At 43.3% G+C, this 27,495-nt stretch overlaps 1 protein-coding gene across 2 annotated transcripts in view; it reads left to right on the top strand.

The window, feature by feature from the left end:
* BAZ2B (bromodomain adjacent to zinc finger domain 2B) overlaps window positions 1-27,495 on the top strand; it is a 279,279-nt gene that overhangs the window by 225,833 nt on the left and 25,951 nt on the right. For both annotated transcript variants that reach the window (XM_054970384.1, XM_054970383.1), the window contains 7 exons: window positions 2,930-3,070; window positions 4,229-4,483; window positions 8,213-8,427; window positions 9,104-9,178; window positions 14,209-14,452; window positions 18,159-18,221; window positions 20,971-21,115. In XM_054970384.1, coding sequence (XP_054826359.1) covers window positions 2,930-3,070; window positions 4,229-4,483; window positions 8,213-8,427; window positions 9,104-9,178; window positions 14,209-14,452; window positions 18,159-18,221; window positions 20,971-21,115 — 1,138 coding nt within the window. The remainder of the gene's footprint in view (window positions 1-2,929; window positions 3,071-4,228; window positions 4,484-8,212; window positions 8,428-9,103; window positions 9,179-14,208; window positions 14,453-18,158; window positions 18,222-20,970; window positions 21,116-27,495) is intronic.

The following is a 27,495-nucleotide window of genomic DNA, read 5'->3' as shown; positions in this document are numbered from 1 at the left end:
ACAACCCACAACAACCATCGTTCTCCGGCCGTGAAAGCCTTCGACAATACTTAGTTGTTCATTGTTTGTGGATGGCAACGCACAACGAACACCATGTTCGGGGTTTTTTTTCTATTCGTGCCCATGTCTAGTTCTAACACCTCATTCAGATGACATGACAAACCTGCTTAAGTTCATGAAGGCCACACATGCAAATGTTGTCTTTCTTGCCACCCCACTCCTACTTTTCCCTCGTCCAGAGGACAATTGAAATGTCCTGGTTTAAGAAGGATACCATTAAACTCCAGTTTGCCATGAAGAAGTGAGGGGACTATCACAACAAGCTGCATTTGTCCTCTTCAATAATGTAATTCTAAAACCTTTCCTTTCATTGTATCTGTGTATGAGGAGGGATTTTTTTTTGTGGAGATAAGCATTCAATCATGTAAACCATTTCCTTCACTCTGAAGTAGCCCAAACATGGATTTAGCACCTCAGAAACCCACATTAGCCCAGACTTCAGCAGCCACTGTGGTTAATTTCATTAATGTGTTGGTAATTACCTTCTTTTGTGACCTGGACTTGTCAAGGGATTTTTTGTTTTGTTTTGTTTTTGAGGATCAGTACTGTGAAATATCCCATCCAGAGGGGAAAATAGCAAGCTGTTCCATATGATTTCAAAAGCCATAAAATTGGTGAGACCTTGCTGTTTTGGCCTTGGAAAATACTGGGCATGTAGTCAAACATCAAGCTAACAAAATTATTTTAACCCTATTTTTTCATACATTCAGGTAAAAATTATTTATTTGTAATAAGGTACTGTTGCTGGTATCTGGTTCAGCATGGTTTATTCTAAGATGAGGAAGAGAAAAGAAAAGAAAGTGCAGTGGAAGAAATATTTTATTTGTAACTAGTGCCGAATATATTTTGCATGTGGCTTTGTCAGGGGATCTGCGGAGCAGCAACCCCTCTGAATTCCCACTTTGTTCTGAATTTCCTTATTCATTTGTAAAGCTGTTCTGAGATTCCTTTTCTGCTCGTATCTTTACCAAAATCTTTTGTGTCGCGTTAAGAAGGTCTAGAAATATTGATCAGTTGTACTTAGACTGTCTAGATATGGCAAGAAGATATGGAAGTTGCCATTTTTTGGTGTAACATGTAAATTAAGCTTCATGATTTGCCCTGCGAACTGATAAGGTTGTTGTAATGACTCCCACATTACTCAAATATACATATCTTATTTTGAGTTACATAGATGACATTTGGTCCTGGGAAAAATTATCCTTGATTTACGGCCGGTTTGTTTTGAAGACCGTACCTTTTTAAAAAGAAAATATCTGTGGATGGCTATACATATTTTCACCATTCAGAGCAGTTCCTTCAGACATGGCAGAACTCTAAACACTAGACATGGGCATGAACCAAAAAAAAGAACCCTGTGATTTGTGGTTCATAGCATTCCACAAACCACGAACTTCTGACCTTTTCCCAGTTCATGGTTCATGAAGCTATCATTTCACAGACCCCATGCTGGAACTAGCACGGGGTCTGTGAAACTGACAGCCCCTTTCTCCTGCCGCTCTGGCAGCAGGAGAAAGGGGCTGTCAGTTTCACAGACCCATGCTGGAACTGGTGCGGTTGCTGTGAAACTGACAGCCTCTTTTCCTGCTGCCCCAGCTGTCAGTTTTACAGACCCCAGTTCCAGCACAGGGACTGTATAATGACAGCCTCTTTCCCCTGCTGCCAGAGTGGCAGGAGAAAGGGGCTGTCATTTCACAGCCCACACGCTGGAACTGATGTGGGGGCTGTGAAACTGACAGCCTCTTTTCCTGCTGCCCAGGCTGTCAGTTTCACAGACCCTGTGCTGGAACAGTGCCAGCCCAGGCAGCAGAAGAAAGGGGCTGTCAGTTTCACAGCCCCCGCGCCGTTCCAGTGCGAGGTCTGTGAAATGACAGCCTCTTTCTCCTGCTGCCACACTGTTCCAGCACGGGGTCAGTGAAACTGACAGCCGGGGCAGCAGGAAAAGAGGCTGTTAGTTTCACAGACCCCGCACCAGTTTCAGACCATCAGCTGAACCCAACACCGGGGTCTGTGAAACTGACAGCCCGTTTCTTCTGCATGGGGCCACCAGTTTCACAGACCCCGTGCTGAGTTCAGGCGATGGGCTGAAACAGGTGTGGGGTCTATGAAACTCCGAACTGGCCACGAAATGGCTGGAAAAATTTGTTTGTTCCGTAAACACGCGTTCCCACGGAACGCGTGTTGTGGTGCAAATGATCCAGCCATTCTGTATGAAATTTTGTTCCGTGGTTCTTTTTGTGCCCATCTCTACTAAATGCACATGATGCATATGAAACAAAAACCACCCATTTGAACAAAAATATGTGAGTTTTTCATCAGTGCTTAATTTCTAAACAAAGAAGTACTAGCTCCTTGAGCCAGACTAGTAACTGCACTCCTAACTCTGAAAACTTGCACCTTAATCTTCAGCAAGCAGGGGCAGAATATGGTTCCTCAGTGGTACAGAAAAGGCACTCTCTGCTCATAGCCATTTTTTAATGTTACTGCTTCACATATCCCAGGATTCATCCCAAAACCTGATAATATAATACATAACTAAGCAGTAGTGAGCCCTGACACAGATTAAACTCTGGATAATTTGCTTGGCACACAGTCTTTATAAAGATCTATAAAGTAAATAGAAGTCTCTTGTAAACATTGCTACTTGCGTGGAAACACAGAATAGAATATCTCCTCACACACAGGATGATTCCTCTGTGTTTTTGAAGTTGGGGCGTGCCTCTTTTCTCTTGCTTTTCTTTAATCCAAGTGGTTTAATTGCTGTGGTGGTTATTAAGATTATGTAACTAGCACTTTTCAAATTCTTAAATTATTCCTTTGTAAGTAGAACGTATGGGTTTAATTTTCTGTCCTTTCTGTGCTATTTAAGGAGAAAGAGCGGTTAAAACAAGAAAAACGAGATGAAAAGAGATTAAATAAAGAGCGTAAACTGGAACAGCGAAGATTGGAATTAGAAATGGCTAAGGAGCTAAAGAAGCCTAATGAAGATATGTGCTTAGCGGACCAAAAGGTAATCAGAATAATGTAAATTTACTTTTTTATGTCCTTGCCACTTTTCACACGGTTTCTTTTTTTTTTCATCTCCCATTGTTATAATTAATTTTTCATACTATAGTTGCCTCAAAATCATTCCTGTTTTATTTAGATTGCTTGATGAAATTATTTCAATGTTTAATTGTTGCCTATATTCAAATGATCACTATCCTACTATATAAAAGGCAAGCCGTATTAGTGGCAACTCACTTTTTATTCCCACGCAGATGCACACGCAGAGCCCTCTGTGGGAATAAAAAGTGAGTCATCAGCAACATGGCTTGCCTTGAAGGCCCCAAGAAGGCCGCTGTAGTGGCAGGAAGGCCCGGCGCAGCAGAGCAGCCTTTCACAGGCCCCAGGGAGGCTGCTGTGGCGGTGAGAAGGCCCAGTGCAGTAGCGCGGCCCTCCCAAGTCCCTGCAGTGCCCATGGAGGCAGTGAGGAGACCCAGTGCAGTGGCGTGGCCTTTCTGAGGCCCCGCAGCAGGGTCCCTCTGAATCAGTTTTCTCGAGCCCATTATGTTTTTCCACACAACAGGCTCAGTTGCTAGTAAAGTAATAATGGATTAATATGATAATGGATTTCCTTGTGTTGTTTTTTAAGTTAGTGTGCCGCTTCAGCCAGGGCTATGCCACCACTGTACCTGCGGAGTGGGAGAAGGTCCTTCGGGGTTGTGGCCTGGGTTCAGGTCCTGCCTGGCAGAGGCCTAGAGGTTATCTCAGGGGCCAGCGGCAGGAGCTCACTTGCAGGCTTTGGCATTGCAGGAGTATGTTCAGCAGGTGCCTCTGCAGCATCAGGCCCTCCCTGACCCTGCCAGTCCTCCTGGTTCCCTGGCCTTGGTTTCTCAGGCTCTTCCTCTGAGCTCTCCTGGTCAGAGTTACTGGTCTGGTTAGAGAGCTGGTCAGAGGGGGTCATGACAGATTTTGAGGAAAAAAGTACGAAAACTAGTACCATGTATCATTATACCATTTTCTTCTAAGGAAACACTACTTTGTAAGAGACTTTCACTTGCTGTTTGTGGCACTTAATTTTTTTTTTGTTTACTGCAAGATCTGTTCTTATAGATTCCAAATGTTGCATTGCATTTGATAAGTGTGTTTTATTCATGGGTGACAATTGTTCCTCTCTGGTTTTCAGCCTTTGCCAGAGTTGCCTCGCATTCCAGGCCTGGTTCTCTCTGGAAGTACATTTTCAGATTGTCTCATGGTGGTACAGTTTTTGCGGAACTTTGGGAAAGTTCTTGGCTTTGATGTAAACCTGGATGTCCCAAGTTTAAGTGTTCTTCAGGATGGGCTGTTAAATATAGGCGACAGCATGGGAGAAGTACAAGATCTGCTTGTGAGATTGCTCTCGGCTGCAATTTGTGATCCAGGACTGATAACAGGATACAAGGTAACGAATACTTTCAGCCAAATGATCAATTAATATTCTGCTAACTGTCTCCGTTTACAGATGTAATGTCTATCATTGGGTGTTGTCATTATGGGAATGAGCTTTGGGGCTTGCTTGCTTTCCCTCCCTCCTCCTGATTCAAAATGACTAAGGGTCTCTCTAAATATGCAGGTTTTTAAAGAGTTGGGTCTGGGTTTCCCAGAGCCAACTGGGGTTCCCACAGCCACACAGCAGCTGTGGGAGATGGCTGTTAAAAAATAAAGGAAAGCCCAAACGGCCTCAGAACACCACTGCAGGAGGAGGAAGGGCTCCTCCATCCCCCTTCAAGCCTTTTTCCAAAATAGCAAGTGGGGGAGGGTCTTCATGTGGAGTATGCTGTCCATGTGGAGGAGTAAAAACAGAGAAATACCCTTCCGTCATGCTATTTTGACACAGGGAAAATGGCTTGAGGGGGAAGGCAGAAGCCCTTCTTCCCACCTTGGTGACATTCTGAGGCCATTTGGCTTCTCCTTTTCTTTAATCAGTCATTCCTCACAGATGTTGTGTGGCTGTGAGAAACCTGAGTTAGATCTGGGGAACCCCAAACCAGCTCATTAAAATCCAGCATGGCTAGAGACCCTCAGTGTGGCTGACCTGAAATGTGGAAGTTTCGGTTCTTGAGTTGCATGCAAGGGGGGGAGGAGGAAAAGAACCAAACAAACTGAAGGCTCATTACTATGATGGCAAACCATGATTCATTGTAACGTCTTCATTCTCATAGACAGGAGAAGGTAAGCCTGTTTCTGGGCTGTAGCGTTTGAGATTGCATGTGGGCTTTCACATGATTTGATCCATACCAAAAAAAAATCCCCGCAGATAGGAAACCCAGACTAGAAATCTTCTCTCTGAAATCTAGCTTTCTGTGTGGAAGGATTTTTGTGAGAAACTGGAGAGCCAGTTTGGTTTAGTGGTTAAGAGTGTGGGACTCTTATCTGGAGAGCTGAGTTTGATTCCCCACTCCTCCACTTGAAGCCAGCTGGGTGACCTTGGGCTAGTCACAGTTCTCTGGAGCTCTCTCAGCCCCACCCACCTCACAAAGTGTTTTGTTGTGGGGATAATAATGGCATACTTTGTAAACCGCTCTGAGTGGGCATTAAGTTGTCCTGAGGGGCAGTATATAAATCGAATGTTATTATTATTATAATCCAACATATTTTTAAATAATAAAACTATTAGCTGCTTCCACACATTGTACTATTGTTGTGCTATAGTAATAATTTGCCACTGTATTGGCTTTGTCCATGCAGGAAAATTCATTTTTGAATGATTGCTTTAGCATACCAATTATACAATATCCAGTTATGTGTGTATGCATCATTACTGTTGTTACTTATAGAGATATTGAAGAATGCATTCATACTAAGAAATGTGTTGTTACTATTTTGTTTTAGGTGGGTAACCGTATTGGTCTGCAGTAGAATAGTAGGATATGAGTCCAATGGCACCATAGAGACTGAGAAGATTTTCAGGGAATAAACTTTAGAGAGTCAGAGCTCACTTCTTCAGAAGATGTGTAAAGAAGGGAGCTCTGACTCTCGAAAGCTTAATACTCTGAAAATCTTGTGAGCCTCTAATGTGCCACTGGACTCAAATGCTGCAGTATTATTTTAGAATTACTTTTAGTACATGTTTTACTTGCCATCTCCATGGCCTATAATTTACTGATTTGTGCCTGAAAAACTCTGCAAGATTCTGCACCCTGAGTAGTTATGCATGTATACAAATTAGTATAAACAGATTTTAGTTTGATATAATGGTGGAAGCAAAAAAAAGTAGAGCATTGAATAGATACTTCAAATAGATATCCTACTTTCTAGGAACTAAAGTTAATTGGAGACTGTAATAATATTATATTTAGTGCATGTATAATCTTTCAGATTTAGCCTTTTAGATGGTAGGTGTTTGCACCCCTCTCTAGAAAATGTAAAGTCCACACTGGATCACACAGAATAATAATCCAAATAATCCTCTGGTTATATTTGCTGTGTAATTTTATATTGGGCAGTCAGTCTTGAGCACAGTTTTTCAGGAAGTCACTAAGATATATCATAAATATACTGTGTAATCCGCCTTGAGTCTCAGTGAGAAAGGCGGACTATAAATTACGTTAATAAAATAAAAATAAAATAGATGAATAAACCTAGCCTTTAAGACCATTTTAGCAAAGTCTGCAGAATCTGTAGAACAGTGGAGCTGACCAGTACACATTTTTTAAAAAATCCACAGTCCTGCCTTTGACCTCCATTATTAGGAACATTAGATATTAAATATAATGGAATTGTAAAAAAGGAAAGGGGGGTTCTTATTAACCATCAAAAAGGGCATCATGGGAATTATATAGACAAAAGATGGGGGTCCTGTAGTAAGGAGGGTAATTTAGTCAGATTGAAGGGAAAAGCTGGCTGGATCCAACCCACTGTCACTACATGTTTTTCCTGAATGTGCGTGTATGTTTGTAAAGTGCCCAAAAGTCACAGCCAATTTATGGTGACCCTCCTGCTAGGATTTTCAAGGCAAGAGATGGTTTGCCATTGCCTGCATCTGCATAGTGACCCTGGTCTTCATTTAGGTTTGCCAGGTCCTCTTACCCTCCCGGCAGGAGGCTGGAGACCTGGCACTTACCTGATGAGGTCTCCTCACGTGTGTGCAAAGAGCTCATGTGCACTCCTAGCCTGCATGATGACATCACTTCCACGAAGTGACATCATCACACAGGCCACGTGCCGCCCTGGGAGTTCTCCCGCGCTCCGCCATGGGCTGAATGGTGGGAGCGGGGGATCCCCTGCCTTGAGCAGGGGGCTGGTCACCCTATCTTCATTAGTGGTCTCCCATCCAGTTCCCAAATTGGGCCAGATTCGGGCACCACTGACCTGTGAGCACTCCCTGTCTCACCCTTTGTCTGAACATGCCTCCTTCCTGGTTCCTCCCAACCCTCTGAAGGGCTTCAGCTCCTTCTTTCTTGTGCTCTCTGCTACCACTTGACAATGTATACAAAGACCCCAGCTAGAAATAATCTAGCAGACGTTAGCTGGTAGGCTGTAGATGGTTAGGTTTCTTTAATTTGTGCAAGTCGGGCATTTCAGGGATGCAGAACACAGATGATAGCTTGATTAGCCAATGTGTTGCTAACATTAAAGGCTTTCAGTTCTGGATTTCAACAAGGGTGAGTACTATCCAGCTTTTCAAGTTTCCTGAACGTTGTCTGTCCATCAGAGTCATTGCCCAGTATCACTACATGGCTTTTCTCCTCTTCTCACTGAACTTCTTTTGTGTCACACTCCAGAAATGTTCATGTTTCTCTCAACGCCTATCCCCCCCTACCCCCACCAGCTCTCTATAACATCAAGCCTGTTGTTATATTCATTTCTGTAACACACCACAATTTTGACTTTGGCAGATGAATTGCTTAGAAGGAAACTGCTGCTGGCAAACCCCCCCCCCCCCCCCCCGTTTTAGCAGTTCTTGTGCTAAGCCCTGAGACGATTTGTAAAGGTCAAAACAAGGAAGTTTAAAAGCCAGAGAGGATGCAAACTATTAAAGAAGTTCCAGTTTGTCAGCAAACAGTCATGCCTCTGGTTTATGGCTTAAGGTTTTTTTCTCTTTGCTATGGAACAGAAATACAAGTTACCTTTTTGCAGTCAGTATTACATTGTTTTATGTACCATTACTTATGAGAGGACTTTTCCCTAGGCCAAAACAATCCTTGGGGATCATTTGCTGAACGTCGGCATCAACCGAGACAATGTGTCTGAAATTCTGCAGATTTTTATGGAAGGCCACTGTGGGCAAACTGAGCTCACAGAAAGCCTGAAAACCAAAGCTTTCCAGGCACACACTCCAGCACAAAAAGCATCCGTGCTTGCTTTCCTCGTTAATGAATTAGCGTGTAGCAAAAGTGTTATAAGGTAAGGCTTGTTTAGCTGTGTGTGTGTGTGTGCATGCGTGAGCTACATGTATATTTTCAGTGAAATCCCAAGCAGAGTTACTCCAGTCCAAGCTATTGAAATCAATGGGCTGATGAGGCTAATCACTATAATAATAATAATGAATGATTGATTATGGGATGGGATCCCAAGATTCCCATCCACTGAGTAAGACATTTTGCTCCAGAGGAAAAAAACTCCATCCCCGGAGCAAGATTTGTCACTTAGTGGAGGAGACAAGAGTCATAGGATGGATTCATCCCTTTTAAATGTTTTACTTATTTGATGTAGGCATTTGTATCCCACTTCTTCAAAGCACAACATGGCTTACAAAAATTAAACAAAAAATTATACAACGATACTCCAGCACATTCAGAATTCATCACAAATACATTTTAAGGTGTACTTCAGAATTTTAATATTGCAACTTTCTGTAGTGGGCTGTTTAAATTTTTCTTTGGTGTCATCTATAAACAATAATTCTTCAAGGGTTTTTGTTTTACTGAACCCAGTCATACCTCCATTTTATTTATTTATGTTATCATGTTTATAATATGCATCTGACATATATGCAAATAGAGGTACTCTACTAGACATTTTTATTTTAGATAATATTATTCAATGGATAACCTAAACATTTGAGCTTTTTCTTTTACAGTGAAATTGATAAAAACATAGATTACATGTCAAATTTAAGGAGAGATAAGTGGATGGTTGAAGGCAAACTTCGAAAGTAAGTGATTTTAACCATTTCAGTAGTTTACATTTGTTTTGTGTTTATTATGTAGATTAGTTCTAAAGCAAAAAAATTAAGCTACAAGTATAGTGACAGGCTTTTATTTTTTATAAATATGGTAAATGAATTTTAAAACGCCCGTGGATTGTTGCTTACAATATATTAAAGATATAAGAAATTTAGTAGGACTCCAAATTGGAGGAAAGTCATTTTGCATGCTGTGAAAAAAATAAGACCAATTTTTATTTGAATATTTCTGGAGCTGTCAAATTATAATTGGCGTTATTCAAAGATGATTGGAACTATCATACTTATTTTAGCATCATTCTGAAAGGAGATTTTTACAGTCTCAGATTTTTGTGCTCTAATCACCTTTAAAAATTTGCAACTCACTAAGGTATCTAATTAAAATTACCTCAGATTAAACTAAATATTTCCTGTGGTAGATCTAGGGAATAACTCAGTTACTGAGGTAAATCATCAGTTGCCACAAAGCAAACTTCCAAGTTTTTATTGATGATAATTTTACATCCCCTATTTTTTCTCATTGTACAAAATAAAATTCCATACAGCAAGTATAATGGCTCCATCTACCTTAGAAATTTAAGTTGAAATTACTGTGACTCACGGGAGGTATACATAGCCAGGTGGTATGCATAGTCAGGCTCCATTTCCTTCTCCTCAAGTCATTTTTCTTTCTTGCCTAGCAAAGGAAGGAGTCCTTACTGGGTCCTTTGCTTCAGGTACTTCTGTTTCTAATTCTGTTTCTCCCTCCCTTCTGTTTAATGTATCTCATAAGAAAGAAGGAAGAAGTAAAGGAGAACAAGAGGGAGAGAGAAGAAATAAAAAGACCCTTAAAAGAAATTGCAGGAAGAGAAAACTATTAATGCTTCTGGCTCCCCAAATTATTCCGGGTCAATGGTTGTATGTATTTAAGAGGCACCTCCAGTTATTTAGCTTCCTATATAGAATACTATCAAAGGGCTTGTGAAAATCTGGTGCTGCCTCTACAGGCAGGTGCGTGTTTCCTGCCTCTTGGGCAAGTCAGTCTATTCTTTCCTGCCCTTTCAACAAATGTAAGTACTAGATTTTCGGTTTTGTTGTCCTCTCTTTTCTTTCATCTCTTCCCTCCTTTCAAAAAAGTTGGCAAACAGCTTTAAATAAACAGGACTCCTTTCCTAAGCCTTTTTTTTTTGGTTTTGGTTACTGTTCTCAGGTTCTCCCCCTTCTCTCATCATGTCTGATAAGCTGATTACTTTCTCCTTGTCCATCCTTTTCATAAATTACATTTTTACTAGCTGAGGGCTCCTACTTACTCAACAGGAAATTCTTTTAGGCCACAGAAATTGGTTTATCTCATGGTCACCAGTTTTATGTGTGTCAGTAAGTGTTTTGCATAGCAGGTGGACTGCATGAAGCACTTTCATCACTAAGCCCTCAAGCAGCGTTCCCCTTCTGAGATGTGACTTAATCAGGTCCTAGATATTCTGGTGCTCCATTTGCACCTTTCAGTCTTCCTTTTTCTAAAGTTTTCTTTCTCTAAAAGCTGCTGTCTTGGCTCTCTCTCCAGTAAGGGAAGGATGTCCACTTAGTTGTCTATCAGCAATGAGACAAAATCTGTACCGCCATAGCACTTTCACTATAAATTGATACACAGGCTAGTAGCAGCTAACTGGAAGACCAGAATTATTTCTGTTTACACGTCAGGTGGATGCACGCTTTATGTGTACCTGTTGTATACATTTACTGATTGCTTGATTGATTGCATTTTCTTATTCTGCCCTTCCTCCAAGAAGCTACGGGTAACAAAGCGATTGCCCGCATCCTTTTTTATCTGCACTGCAGGCCTAGGGGTAGAATAGTCTTAGTGAGTGGGCAAAGCTCACTCAGTCACTATATTGTCTCTTTGCCAGTTGGAAGGTAGGTAACAAGAAGGATACCCTCTTGTCTTGTGTTGGTAGCATGGTCTAATCCATTCTAAAATCTCTTTTCTCATAAACATTATTGAGGCACTTGCTGACATCCCTATAGTTCTTCTGATCAGGTTTAGGGGGACTGAGGAATTTCAATAATGTGGTAATGTGAGAATAGTAAGAATATTGTGTTTTTCGCTACCAATTGTAATCGTGTACTCAGGATTAGAGATGGGCACAATCCGCATTACGATCGGAAAAAACCCACAATAATGGCGATGGTGCGATTGTGACCCGGCGGATCGTGATTGTCCACGGCCAACGATCCAGCGGTCGGGAGAGGCCTGGATCGGGGCGATCGGGCTCGGTTTGGAGATCCAGACACTCAGGCACCAGCAATCTATTCCCCTGGCAATGGAGCCAGGGGAATGCCTGAGCTCTGTTTGCCCTCCTTCTGTCACCCTGGAAACCTGAATGGAAGCCTAGCTTTCCTTGATCAGCAGGGCTTCCTTCCAACCACGGAGAAGCAAAGCAGTCACCAGTTGGGAGAAGACACCCAGGGGAGGGAGGGGGAAGGGGGTGTTCTGTAGCCATGGGCACTCCAATCTCATCCCTGCAAACCCTGATAGGCAGCTCTGATGGCCAAACACAGACCTCCTGTGTTGCTGAATGGGACCCATGCCATGGGCTCCCAGGCTGGGTTTTACTTTCTGCGAGCAGTGGAGTGGGACAGAGCTCTTGCTTGCTACTTGCTAGCCTTTGGAGAGAGAGAGAGAGACAAAGAGTCGGTCGCCGCCACAACCCACCTTCCCACATAGCTGGGAATACCAGTGTGCCCCGCTGTGGCATCCACAATCCACGGTTCGGGAATGGGAGATGATCGGTGTGGATCGTTAATTCAGGATCGTCGCCAGCACCGATCCACGATCAGCTGGATCATTAATTTTTTTTTATCGTGCCCATCCCTACTCAGGATAATTAAATACACTGGCTACAGGTCTTGGTTTGCTGTAGTATTTTCTTTTCAAAGACCTGAGTGTTCCTGGAAAGCCAACTAGCAGCTAGTGCTAAGCACTTAATGGTCAGTGGAAGTTCCAGAGCAGTCCTAAACAAAGTTCTAAACCCATTGACTTCTTTTGACTTAGAGAGGTACAGCTTTGTTTAGGATTGCACCATTAGGTACAGCTTTGTTTAGGATTGCACCATTAGTGTCTCAGTGTCCTGTTTATTTCTGAAAATATATTTGTTGAGTTTTGAATGCATATGTCTACTTATCCATCTCCCCCCGCCCCCCCCCCCGCCCCCGTGTGAAGAAAACACCAAAGATACAGGAAATTTTCAGATTCACTCCTCCATTTCTAGCTAAAATTTCTTGAAAAGATTTTCTCTAACTACTGAGTCCTAGGATTTGTTTTTCTAGCACATTATTAGGATGGAGTGTTCCAAGCGCAGCTGTTATGCCGTTATGAGATCACAAGATACTATCTTAACCATTTTTGCAGTGACCAATAGCACTGCAGTGAGAAATGGGGCATATACATCACTTTCTTTCTTGACACTTGGAACGTATATTAAAGAATTTTATACCTGATTCAGTTTTATTCTGCCATGTTCTCTGTCAAGTATTTGGCCGTTTACTGCCTGTCAGTGAAAATAAACAAATAAACACCTTTCATCTTTTGTCAGAGGAAGGTCAGAGGCACAGGTTATTGATAAAGATTAGCTAGGAATACCTGCTCATCCCTTTCTTTCTGTGTAGTCTGGTGAGCATCCTAAAATCCAGTTTATTTTTTAGTCATAGACTTTCCCAAGGCTGCTTTTTAAGAAGCTGGCTACACTGCATCTTATCCACTTGCTGTATGGAATACTGTTTTGTAAGATGGGAGAAGAAAGGAAGAATAAGACATTGAAAAATTACATAGCAGCATTGGTTTATTGTAATTTTTCTACTTTTGCCATCCTGATTTGCACTCTTCCTTCCTCCTTTTTCTTCCTTGTAAAATCTTTGCCCTTTTCAGACACATTTCCATAGCTCTTCAAATTTTGGTATATCCAAATGTTAAAAAGGGGTATTAAGCCTGGCTATTGAGATACCTCCTAGGTTGTTTCAGTATATTTGCCTGCTAGATTTCTGGTAGGTAGAGCGATAACATCTGCTGTATGGAATCTTCTTTTGTAGGGTAAGAGATGAGGAAAAACTACCACAACTGTACTTACTGGTATGTAAGTTTTTTTGTTTCATTAAAAAAATGAAACTAAGGGTTCTATTGCCAACAGTGCTGAAAAACCTCCTGCATAATACTTAATAAAATATCCCATAAAAGTGGGATACAAAGAGAAGATTAGTACTGGGATAATCCAGGATCAAGTGTTTCAGTTTATTGTTACCTTTGTTAAATTGATTTTCTCACCTCGTAGGTCTCAAGATGCAAAGAGTAGACACTGAACTGTAAAAACTTGTATGACAAAAACAGCTTATAGAGTTTTTAAAAGTGACCAAAAGAGAAACATGGATGAAGATTTGTTTCTTCAGCTTACAGAATAGCTACTGAAACTTCCTTTTGTCTTTGAGATGTTTTATGCAGGGATTTAGTTATGTTCAACATGCTTTGTACCAGTCCGATAACATTTGCTACATATTATTTTGAAAAGCTGGAAGTCTACCCAAACCGGAGCATTCATTTACACCAAATAAATATTTGTGTCAAATAGAAATTAAACAGCAGTTCTCACACGCTGTGTCAATGGCAGCAAAACCGAGATCACAGCAAATGGCTAAATAATGGGAGCCAGAAGGGTATGATTTATTTTCACTGAAGTGTGGAGAACAGGGTTACCAACCTTCAGGTGAGGCCTGGAGTCCTCCCAGAATTACAACTGATATCCGGACTATGGACATCAGTTCCCCTGGAGGAAATAGCAGCACCAGAAGGCAGACTCTATGGCGAATCATTCTTGCTGAGCTCCTTCCCTCCCCCAGTCTCCACCCTCCTCAAGCTACACCCTCATACCTCCAGGAATTTTACAACCCAGGGTTGGCAACCCTAATGGAAAAGCTTTGGGTATGCTCTGGCAAACATTCAGTAATACCATTTGTCTACTGTGTGTTTAAAGGCTTAGAATAATTCATGCTAAGAAAACAGGCAAAAGAGACGTTTCAGGAGGAGGTGATATAGGAGAAGAGCAGCATTCCCTGGGTACGCCCACACCAGGCCGAAAAAGGAGGCGGAAGGGAGGAGACAGCGACTACGATGACGACGACGACGATTATAGTGATGATCAAGCAGATGAAGAGGATGAGGATGAGGAGGATAAAGATGACAAAAAGGGAAAGAAAGCAGACATTTGTGAAGACGAGGTATGGGAATTCTGATCTCTGTTTATTTCAGATGGTTAATCTATACAATTTGGCTGAAATCCGTGGGGTCCCCAAAAGCAATCACAGTAGGAAGCAGAGAACTGAAATCCTACCCATAATGCACGAACCCTTCTGGATCCTAAAACTCTTCGATGCTCAAGCAGACGAACTTCTTCCCCCCACCCTCTCTGTTTCCCTTTGCTGTCCTTGATACATGGGTCTTGGAGGCACAGTATGTTCAGTTCTCATCAAGCTGTGTGTGTGTTTGCTCCTTTTAAAAAATATACAGACTAATCATTTTCTACATACCTGGAGAGAAACTTGTCTGTGGGTGCCTCCTTTTCACTGCCCTACAGATATGCCCAAGGCTATCAAGTTTGCTCTTTGGAAGGAGTGATAGTTTTACAAAACCTTCTATTTAAAAATACATCCAATTAGAGTTTTGTATAATGAATGCCAAGACTGATTTTTCTGCATTGGGGAACATGCTAGGGATAACTTCCAAACCTTGCTTGAGCTATTTAGGAAACTGATCCTATGACATAACTCAGAATTAGGGCTAGGAGCTGAGCAGCTGCTTCATGCAGGGGTTTGCAGTACCCATGTGGCATTTTAAATTTTTTTTCTTTGTACAGCTGCTTTTGAAATTTCCCTCAATTTCAAAAAACAGTTTACTAGGCTGCTGTTTGTTTTGGAGATCCCTTGCATGCACTGAACTAATTTCATCACTGTAGCCACCCATCCACGCTGCTTTGCTCACATGGCAGGGCACTTCCCCTTCATTACGGGGAGGAGTGTCCCATTTCCATCATTACCACCTTTTTCAGCAGTCCTCACACGACATCCATTTTGTTATTCATCCTCAAGGACAGTCTTATTGATTCTGGCTGTTGCTGAGAGCACAGGAAAAAAACCCCACAGCAGTGAGAATTAAGAAAAACAATTGTAGGTACAGACACGTTGTTATAGCAAAAGCAATAAGTAATTTTATATGAACAATTATAATAGGAAACTCATCAGTATATTAGAAGAACTTTTACGTATTCTTACACCACAGGCAAAGAAAAGCACAACGACAACCAAAATGGAACGGACCACCTTCCCCAAAGTTGGTAGTGTCCAAAATAAAGTCTTTTGGCAGGGAAAGCAGGTGAAGTTTCTCTCTTCTCTTAGAGCTGCGACGGCCCACTGGCAGTAACGCTCCGAAGACCACTCCCCAGCTGGGAAGATCAGCAAGCCGGACAACCATCAAAGGGGAAGGGGAAGGCCACTCCGCGCTCAACAGGACGCACGCTGAATTCCTGTTTCGGAAATCTTTTTCAAGAGCGCATTATAATATTAGTTGTGCGGTTCCACGACGCTTGACTCTCTCCTCTATTTCCATATTCTATATTCTATTTCTATATTCCATATTCTAATGTACTGATGAGTTTCCTATTATAATTGTTCATATAAAATTACTTATTGCTTTTGCTATAACAACGTGTCTGTACCTACAATTGTTTTTCTTAATTCTCACTGCTGTGGGTTTTTTCCCTGTATCCGGGGTCACACAACAGCGTTGCCCCCCTTGTTTCTTGCTGTTGCTGCGAGCAGACAACCGGAGACCTAACTGGGTGGGGGGCAAGCGTCTGCCCTTTTTCTTCTTCTTCCCCTCTCAGTTGGAGGGTAGGGATGTGGGCAGTCAGGCTCCCCTAGCCTGGGGCTGGGGCAGCTGGCCCTGTCGCCCAATGGCTAAGGTCGTCCATCCTCTCACATCATGCAGCGGCTTTTCAGGAGGTTCGGGAAACAGCAGCATGAAGCTGGGAAACATAAAAAAATCTGTTCCTCAGGTGGAAATCTTTGGATCTAGCCCCTGGTTCTTTGAATTCTAGCCTCAGCTAATATTCTTTTTAGGAATTCTAGCTTCTGGCTTCATCAAGAAAAACTGTAAAATTGTAAGGTTTAATCATTTTCCTTTAAAAAGATCTGTAACAGTAGTACCTAATGTTCGTTGTACTTTTTATTTTGCTTCTGAAGTAGCTTTATTGTTTTACATCAGTGTTGAAATAAAATTCAAAAACTCTCCCTCAAGACTGATTGATCAATGTGACAGGTTCCATTACTTAAGTTACTATTAGAAAAACATGCAAAATGAACTTGCAAAGGGTTTGAAATGTTATCAGACTAATAAATTAAATTATATTTGACATGTTAACTGGCTGCCAAACAGTATATGCAGCCTAAGAGGAACAATGGGAGCAAACCTTAAGGAGTGTGTGGGCCATATAAGGATGCTTGATCATATTGTTTTGCAGCTGAGTGGATAATGAGATGGGAGTGTTTTAATGAGGATGTTAATAGGGAGGGGATTAGTTAAAGTGGAGGCAAAGAAATCCTGTAAGGAAGAATCTACTAGGCTGAAGCTGGGGGCTCTCCCAGATAAGACATCATTCACATGATCATAATTTCCATCTGTATCCAGCACTACTTGGTTTGAAATCGTAACCCTTTTCAGATTGTGCATAGCACATTTTTTATAATCCTTGTGCTATGCACAACCCTCTCCACACTTGCTGTCACTATTTTTTGTGACTGGGCAACGTATATTTTTTAGCTCTGGTACATGCAATTCTGTATCAGTCTGGTTTGTGGGGGGCACCTTCACTGAAACTGAAACTAAAAAAATACTTGTGATGACCATGCATCCTGAGAGGATTATATGTAGTGCAGTCTCCCTTTATGTGTGGTCAGATTGCCAGAACTGTAATATCTGAAAAGGGTTCTTGTGGAATGGAGTAGTGCCAAGCTGAATATCGATTTGAATGTTCCTTTCCACTATTGTCTAGCAAAGGCCGAGACAGAAAAAGAGGGGTTGCAGGTGGGTTTGCCAGGCCTGGCAACAAGCGGGAGATTCAGGGAGGCAGAGACATGGGGGCAGCCATTGGCAATGGCATGATGTCACTTCCGGGGAAAAACTAGAAGTGACATTGTACCTCTCTAGGAACTGCTGGGTCTCACTTCTGGGTTTTCCTGGAAGTGACATCACACTGTCAGCCTGACCACAGTGGGAAATAAACACTTGAGGTGAAGAGTCCTCTACCCCCACTGCAGAGCTGGCAAGCCTATTTGCAGGAAATGGATAACTTTCTTAATAATAATAACTGTATTTATATACCATACCACTCTTCTAGACAGATTAGTGCCCCACTCAGAATGGTTATTATTATCCCCACAATACAGCTGGGGAGCTGGGGTTGAGAGGAAAGGTTTACCAAGAATCACCTGCTGAGTTCATGGCAATAGAGGGATTCGAACCAGCAGCCCAATCAGTAGGAAAAGTGAAAGAAGCTGACAAGCCCCTGCACACAGAATACCATCCTTAACCCTGGATAGCAGCCTCAGCATTGATCTGTGGGGCAAACAGCTGAGCCTTGTATAGATACTGCAGGCCAGTGAGGTTGGAGGTTACTTACCAGTCTTTGTATACTCAAAAGAGTTCTGTTTGGTTTCCATCCCTGTGCTCAGCTGAGTGAATTTGGGTTTGCATTGCACAGATTAAAAAATGTTTGAGACCTAGATTCCACACCAAGTACATGACTTTTGCTAGGCTTTATTAATTAACAAGGCATACAAAATGAAGCTATTATAACATGAGTAGATTATAAGGTGCTTGATTAATCTGTTGAGAATAATGCAATCCCTTTATTTTATTTATTGGTGGTAGGATGATGGGGACCAGACAGCAAGTGTGGAGGAACTAGAAAAACAAATTGACAAGCTGACTAAGGTAAACTGCCGCTGTTAAATCAAAATCCTTTTTGTTTAGGTATGTGTAAATTTAGATTACAGTTATTTTTTTTCAAATGTTCTTCAGTAGGTGTTTTAGTATTCACTCAGATTTTTTGGGACATGCCTGAGGTAGGCCAACTTTACTATTGAAACAACCAAACAAAAGCTTCGCTTTCTGAGGGAGGACAAGGGAAGAGATATTTGTAACATTTTGACTCAAGGGGGGGGGGCATTTAAGGATGGTGTTGAGCCTAATTTACCTGAACATGTAAAAAAAATTAATAGGGGTGCAGGTGTTCAGTGCTTCATCCAAATGTCAGCTTTCTCCACAGCAGATTTACAGTGCAGTCCTAAATAGAGGTACACCTTTCTAAGTGCATTGAAGTCAGTGTGCTTAGAAGGGTCCAAACTCTGCTCAGGACTGCACTGTTAGTGCTAAGCTAGAAGAATGCAAAAAGCACTACAATAAAGGGGTCTAGAAATGCACAGAGCCACTCTATAATCTCATTTGGGTTGTGTGACTTTGCTAACACCCTCCTGCATGGGCTGGTGGGGACTGGTGCAAACCTTGTGCAACTTGAGGGTCGTGAGCCTCAAGAAACTAGAGATGGTCTTGGTTAAACATGTTTTTAACGTTCAGACAAGATCAAAAGAACCATGAGACGTGCTCTGTGAGCCCAAGAGGTCTTTAAATCAGACTCCTGTAAATCAGGAAAAAAGCAGATCGAAATATTTCAAATAAATAAATGTAGACCCTTTTTTGTATTGTTGAAGGCTTTCACAGCCGGAGAACGATGGTTGTTGTGGATTTTCCGGGCTGTATAGCCGTGGTCTTGGCATTGTAGTTTCTGACGTTTTGCCAGCAGCTGTGACTGGCATCTTCAGAGGTGTAGCACCAAAAGACAGAGATCTCTCAGTGTCACAGTGATCTCTGTCTTTTGGTGCTACACCTCTGAAGATGCCAGTCACAGCTGCTGGCGAAACGTCAGGAACTACAATGCCAAGACCACGGCAATACAGCCCGGAAAACCCACAACAACCATAGACCCTTTTTTGTTTCCGGATTCCATGCTGCCTAACAAACTGTTTTTTTCAAAACTGAAGAGAATTGTTTCCCGTTCCGGGCTGTGGCAAAGTACAGCTGAAAAGAAAAGGGGAGGGGTAGACGGGAGTAATTCTGTGCAGCATTGCACTGTGGAACTCCTCACAAAGGCATTGGAAGAGACAGAGTAATACAGAGTTTGTCCAGAAATGGGATAACTATCTGAGAGTCCTGTTTAACCTGTGCATCTTTAATAAAATGTCTGTTGCTTCCGCCCTCCCTTCTTAAAGCTCTTCCTGCTCTCCTGCACATTCACAGGGTCAAATGCCCCATCCAATTCTAGTAAGGTTGCCAGCCTCCAGATAGGACTTGGAGATCTTACAGAACTACAGTGGATCTCCAGACTACAGAAATCTGTTCCCCTGGAGAAAAGGTGGCTTTGGAGGGTGGACTCTATGGCATTTTACCCCACTGAGGTCCCTCCCTTCCCCAAACCTCCAGATTCCATCCCCATATCTTCAGGAATTTCCCATCCTGGAGTTGGCAAACTCAAGTGAGCTGCATTTTGTTACACATCTTGCTTCTAGCTCATGTATTCCACTGATGGGTGATTGTCCCTCACCAGTCATTGCAGTGCAAAATGATTTGCTGCACTTCCAGTTCTCTAGGAAGGGGCTGTGGCTCAATGGAAGAGCCTCTGCTTTGCACATGGAAGGTCCCAGGTTCAATCTCTGGCACCTCCAGTTTAAAAGAATCAGGTAGTAGATGATATGAAAGTCCTCTACATGAGACCTTGGAAAGTCACCACCGGTCTGAGTAGGTAATACTGACCTTGATGGACTGATGGTCTGATTCAGTATAAGGCAGCTTCATATGTGTAAATGTCTTTTGTGTGTTCATCTGAAGCCCAAAGCATAACAACACATCATAACAGTACAAGTGTGCAGACATGGCCTAAATTTTTCTGTTTGCTTGTGTGTGAGAGAGAGGGAGAGAAAGAGAGAGAGAGCATGTGGGGGGGTTTTCTCCTCCTTGAGCTAACACCGGATATGATTTTCTCTCAAAGCCAATTGAAATATCTCATTAATTTCCTATCAAAAGCTACCATATCTCCTATGGCCTGGCTAGTTTTATCACTATGTATGCCATTTGCTGTGTTGCATAATTGATAGGATTTCATCTCTTGTCGTGCAATGAAAACCATTGATCCCTTTGTTCTCTGCAAATTTGGTACCAAAAATAAAGGAGGCAGTGTTGCAGAATGCATCCTTTAAGAGAAAATGAAAAAGGAAATGTTTAAGATGGCTCCAATCCAGCGGATGGGATATTTTATAACCAATCTGACTCTTTGTCTCAAGGGTACGGGCAGAGAACTGAGGCATTTCTTTTGAAACGGTCAATATGTCTAGAAAGTATCCACTGAACTGCCAAGAACTACTTTCTTTAGTATTAGCTTTTCGAGGTTTTGTTCTAGCGTTTCTTGTTAATTTTGTTTTATATTTTATGTCTATAAAACGTCATTTTTACTAATCTGGTCTTTTAAAAAAATCTCAAACCATTTAATCATTTGGAAGAAGTGCTGAAAGGCGCTGTTCGTCCCCATGGTAGAACAGGATATAAATCTAACCAATCAATAAATAATGAAGAACAAAATGTTTTGGTAACAGAACACATTTTAACAGTGCATTTCTTTACAACCAAACAGCAACAGAACCAATACAGAAGAAAGTTATTTGAAGCATCTCACTCTTTACGTTCAATGATGTTCGGTCAGGATCGTTATAGACGTCGATACTGGATCCTGCCGCAGTGTGGGGGTATTTTTGTTGAAGGCATGGAAAGCGGAGAAGGTAATGAGGTAGTCATGGGAATGAGCCAGTCATCATCATCATCATCATCATCATCATCATCATTATTATTATTGCTTTCAAGAAGTTCCATCAGTAAAGAACTGACAAGGATCATTCTAAATACTGGGCTGATCTTTGAAAGAGAGCCAGTTTGATGTAGTGGTCAAGAGTTCTGGGATTCTAATCTGGAGAACCGGGTTTGATGGCCTGCTCCTCCACTTGAAGCCAGCTAGGTGACCTTGGGTCAGTCACAGGTTCCAGGAGCTCTCTCAGCCCCACCCACCTCACAGGGTGTTTGTTGTGGGGATAATAATAAACCGCTCTGAGTGGGTGTTAAGTTGCCCTGAAGGGCGGTATATAAATTGAATGTTGTTATTGTTATGATGCTGTTAGACTAGATTGCTAACCTTAAAGTGGAACACTTCTGGGTCTCATGGGGTCTTCTCTGGATTGCAGAGTGAAGCACTGGAGTTAACTTTGGCAGGGACTTCAGCAAAATGGCAGGCAGAAATGACAGGCTGGGAGAGTCTGGGATTGACCTCCTTTGCATGTAATCTACACTTGCAGGGGGCAGTGATTCTAACATGACATCTGTACAGATATCACAAGGAACACTGCAGGCGGACACTTCATTAAATGAGATACTTGATTCTCAGAAACCAAGGATGGAAGTAGACACTCAGTCAGGTAGAGTAATTAGAATGTGGTGTGGACTGCAGTAAGTGGAGGGAAAAGGTAAATCGACTGCACACGCACATGATGATCACATCATGAGAAGACAAGACTCACTGGAAAAGACAATGATGCTAGGAAAAGTTGAAGGCAGTAGGAAAAGAGGAAGACCTAACATGAGATGGATTGACTAAATCAAGAAAGCCACAGCCTTCAGTTTGCAAGACTTGGGCAAGGCTATCAGTGATAGGACTTTTGGAGGGCATTCACTCACAGGGTCGCCATAAATTGAAAGCAACTTGATGGCACATACAAACACACACTGCCCACACATTCAGCTTCCCTCCCCTGTAGATATGGGCCTCTCACAAATTTTCTGAGCTCTGTCATGAATGTCCAAACATAACACTGCCAAAAAGGCAAACGTTTCAGAAATGTTTGAGAAGGGTAAGCAGAAAATTAGGGCAATGCTGTCCCCCCCACCCCTTTGTGGAAATTAATTCAGATTTTCCAGAAAATACAAACACCCATGCAGGTGTTAGCAGTCATAACCATAAACACTGACCTCCACTTATCTGTAATTATGCAGCTGCACTAAGTGATGCGGAAACTAAGCAAACAAATGACTGCCACACAGAGCACTTTCTATCCCTGAAGTCCTGTCCTTTCTCTACCACTCTCTGTTTTCTTTTGTTCTTTGTGATGATTTTTTATTAACTCTTGTTGACACATCCTAACAGGCCTAGAGGAAAAGAAAATGTGGGGATCAATCAAAACAAGTTCTCCCCCTCTCTCCTGAAAGATAAAACCTTTGTTCTTTAAACAGAGGGCTAATATTATTTCTGATCGTTTGCATTTCAATATACTTAAGTATCCCAGTTGAGAGAAGGTGACCTCTACATGGAGGCATCTTCCACACATGGGTCTTCTTCTCAGGAACCACAAATGAAAATGGGGATGTACATCCAGACATTGAATTGATTTCCGCCTAACATTTCCAGTGATGTAAAGGAGGCAGATTCTTTCTGCTGCAGACCTCAAACTTCCCTCTCAGACTGTTTTTTGGGCAAGGGATAGCATTTTGGGCTGCAGTGCAAAGAGGGAGGCAATAATGGCATGATATGCTGATGGAAATCTTTCCATTATCAGTAATTTTTGGAAGGATCCAAGTCATTGTCTGTCCACACTGAACTGTTTTCAATAATATATGAATTTGGATGAGACTCCCTATCTACATTCTGGCAGAACTAGCTGCATGTAGCCATGTGACTTGAACTGGATGGATGCAGTCATTGATTTGCCTAAACGGGCCTATTTGCTGAGAGACGGTTTAGTGTAGTGGTTAAGAGCGGCAGGACTCTAATCTGGAGAACTGGGTTTGATTCCCCACTCCTCCGCTTGAAGCCAGCTGGGTGACCTTGGGTCTGTCACAGTTTCTCGGAGCTCTCTCAGCCTCACCCACCTCACAGGGTGATTATTGTGAGGATAATAACAACACACTTTGTAAACCACTCTGAGTGGGTATTAAGTTGTCCTGACGGGAGATATATAAATCGAATGTTATGTTATATATAAAGATTTATAGTTATATAGTTTATAGACACTATGGTCGTTTTCACATGTCTCAGCATAGTGCTTGTGCTGGAATGCAGGCGGGGAGTCTGCCACAAGCTTCTCTAAAAGTCCAGAGTTCAACCAAGCCGACCGGGGAACAAGCAGGAAGCGTAGTCCAGAGAGCCGAATTCAAAGGTCAGAGCCAAGAGAGCAGTCAGAGCAGAGCTGGGTCGCAGTAGAGCCAGGCGGGTCTGTGCGCAGGTGCTTCTGCAATGAGGGAAAGGGCGTCCTGGCTTAAGAGCAATCACCTCCAGGGCAGTGCTGCATCCTGCTAAGACTCAAGGTCACTACGCCGCTGTTTGAGTGCCTGAAGCCTTGCACTTCGTCTCCTTTCCTGTGCAGCAAGACACTGCCGCACTCTACGCTGCTTATCAGGTTCAGGGGAGCTGGGTGGGGATGTTGCCCTGGTCTCAACTGCTGGTGCAGGTAAGGGGACAGCCTCTGTCTCTGAGTCTGCCCTGGATTCCTCAGCCTGCTCTGGCAAGGGTTCCTGCTCTTCCCCTCCCTGCTGGTCTTCCAAGCGGCTGACTCTGGAGGGGCTTGGAATACTCTCTCCCAGGGCTTTTTTTCTGGGAAAAGAGGTGGTGGAACAAAGTGGGTTGCCTTTGGAGAAAATGGTCACATGGCTGGTGGCCCCGCCCCCTGATCTCCAGACGGAGGGGAGTTTAGATTGCTCTCCACGCCGCTTGGCAGCGCGGAGGGCAATCTAAACTCCCCTCTGTCTGGAGATCGGGGGCGGGGCCACCAGCCATGTGACCATTTTCAAGAGGTTCCGGAACTCTGTTCCCCCGCGTTCCCCCTGAAAAAGAGCCCTGCTCTCTCCCCTGTCATCCTCCCTGAGGTCTTCATCCTCTGAGGACTCAGAGCCCACGACAGTGCTAAACTCATAGAACGAGGGCATGTTCTTGGCACGATTCCATTTTCATGATTCCATTTTCACAGTGCAATGACAACCAGGGCCCGGGATCCCGGCACCTGGGACACCCCAAGTCTGGCTGCCCTTGCATGTGCATGCAGTGCGTCACTTTGTGACGTCATCATGCGGGGTGGGCGTGCCGCCAGCGGAGTGGCGGCAGCACCGGCGGCTGTGAGGCCGCCCGCGCCACTCGCGTGCCCAGCTGAGGGGACGGCCAGCTTGCCGCACGCTCCCTGTCCTGTGGAGCAGGCGAATGGCATGGGCAGCCTCCCAGCCCTCCATGCCACTCGCTTGCCCAGCAGCACAGGGAGCGTGCGGCAAGCTGGCTGCCCCCTCAGCCGGGCAGGCAAATGGCACGGAGGGCTGGGAGGCCACCCGCACCATTTGCCTGCCCCGCAGGACAGGGAGCGCACGGTAAGCCGGTCGCCCTCTCAGCGGGGCAGGTGAGTGGTGTGGGTGGCCTCCCAGCTCTCCGTGCCGTTCACCTGCCTGGCGGAGGGGGTGGCCAGCTTGCTGCACGCTCCCTGTCCTGCTGGGCAGGCAAATGGTGCGGGCGGCCACTCAGCTGCCACCGCTGCCACCGCCGTGCTCCTGGTGGCTGGCAGCTGCGCCTGGCACCCCCTCTTTGGCAGCACTGGGGGCAGACTACCCCCCCATCCCCCCTCAATCCATCCCTGGTGACAACAGAAATTGCGCCATGAAGACCCCTTCGTTCTGTGAGTTTAGTGCTATGCTGAAACGTGTGAAAACAGCCATTATCTATACTTCTATACATTCAGATCTATAGTTACGACACATTCTCAATGACCACAAATTGTAAAATGAAATAACCTTAATTTCATTAAATTAAATCAATTTTATTCGTTTTAAATTAATTGCATCATATTTCTTGCGGCTCCCTTTCAGAAGGGCAGGAACACCATAGGGCCCAATTATTAAAAACCATCAAAAGTTACAAGGTGGGAAACAAGAGTGGAGGATTAAAATCTGCTGTGCTCCTCTCCACCATTACTCCAACAACTGACAGTCACACCTTATCAGTATTCTACCCTAAGAAATGCTGCAGTATTTGATGGAACTTCCTTATGGCATAGGGGGAAATAGAAACCCAGTGGAACTCTGCATCCGCATTTGACTTTAATTAAAACGGTGATAGGTTTCAACTTTAAGCTGCTTTGGGAGCCAGTCTGGTTGAAAGGTAGGACATAAATATATTGATTTATTAATTATGTGAATGCAGACTTGATGTTAAAGATCAGATACTTTTCAGTAACATTAGATTATAACATACAAAAGCTGATTTATACTGTGGCTAAGTTTTATTGGGATGGATCCAACCACCTTCCAAGGAGCCTTCCTCCATCTGAAGTGGCTCTTCCTCCCACAAGAGGCCGGCTTTCTAGGCTGGAGGAGAGCTTCAAACTTTGCTCAGTGGAGTGGGAAGACAGTGGGAGGATCCATCACAATATTACTGCTGTTAGTAATCATCCTCTACTCTGGAAGAAATAGATTAGTGATCTCCCCCCTCCCCCCCCAATTTCTAATCATTTCCAGTGTCAGGGAACATAAAGTAGCTGAAACCAGAATGTTAGTTTTTAAAAAAAAATAATGATAATAATGGTTTGGATAGCATTCTGCAGGGTATGGGAAATCACTCTGCTTTGTAGAAAATTGTCTGCATGCAGCCTTGGTTTACATTGTTGCAAAACACTGTTGCTGGAAATTGTGCTTCTCCCCAGCTATCGGGACAATTTTAATTTGGAGTGTGGTTGCATAGGAATCATAAAGGCTCCTGTCATAAAGTGCCTGTTATAAATAATTCTCAATTCCTGTATGAACCTTTATTGTTATTATTATTTTGCAAGCTGAGCATTCCCCTTCTGATACTGACACATACATCATATTGTTTTTTTAAAAAAAAAGAGAAGCAAGCATCACAAAAATCCCCAGCCTGCATGTGTGTAATGGGCATTGCAGGACTGCCTTAAAGTTGGCATTTGCAGGATTGTTTCCCAAAGGCAAAAAAGTGGAAGTGGTCTGCTTTGATCTGATTGTACAAGCCCTGTAGTGCCATCCTAAGCAGAGTTACACTCTCCTAAGCAGGGCTTTTTTCAGCTGGAACGTGGTGGAACGGAGTTCCGGAACCTCTTGAAAATGGTCTCATGGCTGGTGGCCACGCCCCCTGATCTCCAGACAGAGGGGAGTTTAGATCTCCCTCTGCACCATGCGGCACGGAGAGCAATCTAAACTCCCCTCTGTCTGGAGATCAGGGGGCGAGGCCACTGGCCATGTGACCATTTTCGCCAAGGGTGATTTAAACTTTAAAAAACTCCCCCCTTGTTCCAGCTGACCCAAAGTGAAATCATTGTGCGGTCCTGGGAACATGCGAGCACTTTACACGTGCACATGTACCAGGGGCACCACCTCCAGCCAAGAGTTGCCCCCTGTGCTGGCAACCCACTGAGTTCCACCACCTCTTTTCCCAGAAAAAAAGCCCTGCTCCTAAGCCTTTTGAAGTTAGTGTTACCAGCTGCAGTTTGGGAAATTCCTGAAGATTTGGGTATGGTGGTGGAATGTGGGGAGCGGATGGAGCTCAACAGGGATATGAATCTTCTGCAGCGGCCATCTCCTCCAAGGAAACCGATCTTTGAGGTCTGGAGATCCTTTGTAATTCCAGGAGAACTCCAGACCTTGTCTTGAGGTTGGTAAGCCAAGCTGAATTCAGCGGGCTTAGAAGGGTGTGGCTCTTAGGCATTTCCAACTCGCAATAAAGGAGATGTTCTACACATTATGGCGAATGAGGTGACTGGATGAGGTGGCTTGGAAGCATTCCAGACTGGACCAGTTCTGAACACAAGCAGGACATACATGTATTACATAATGTAACACTCTCCCGTATGAATAGCCTGCTATCAATTCAACAAACCAGCTCTGTGGAGGTAAGTGTTCAGCATAGCCCTCTCCTTGACGTTCTCATTGAGTACATACAATGAGATTTCTTTCAAATTGGGGAAGCACTCCAAAAAAAGTGGCGTCACCTTCTGCAGCTTAGTCTGTCTCCTCATTCTGGATGATGTGTAGAAAAGCTTTTTTTAAAAAAAAAACTCCAAACCTAAACACTAAAAAGCCAATTTCACATTTTTTTCCTCAGCAAAATTATACCTGTGTGTGTTTATGT

Source organism: Eublepharis macularius, chromosome 2 (genome assembly GCF_028583425.1).
Source record: "Eublepharis macularius isolate TG4126 chromosome 2, MPM_Emac_v1.0, whole genome shotgun sequence".
In the NCBI taxonomy this organism is placed as follows: Eukaryota; Metazoa; Chordata; class Lepidosauria; order Squamata; family Eublepharidae; genus Eublepharis; species Eublepharis macularius.
Note: the sequence above shows the minus strand (reverse complement) of the source record. Positions and strands in the feature narration are given on the sequence as shown.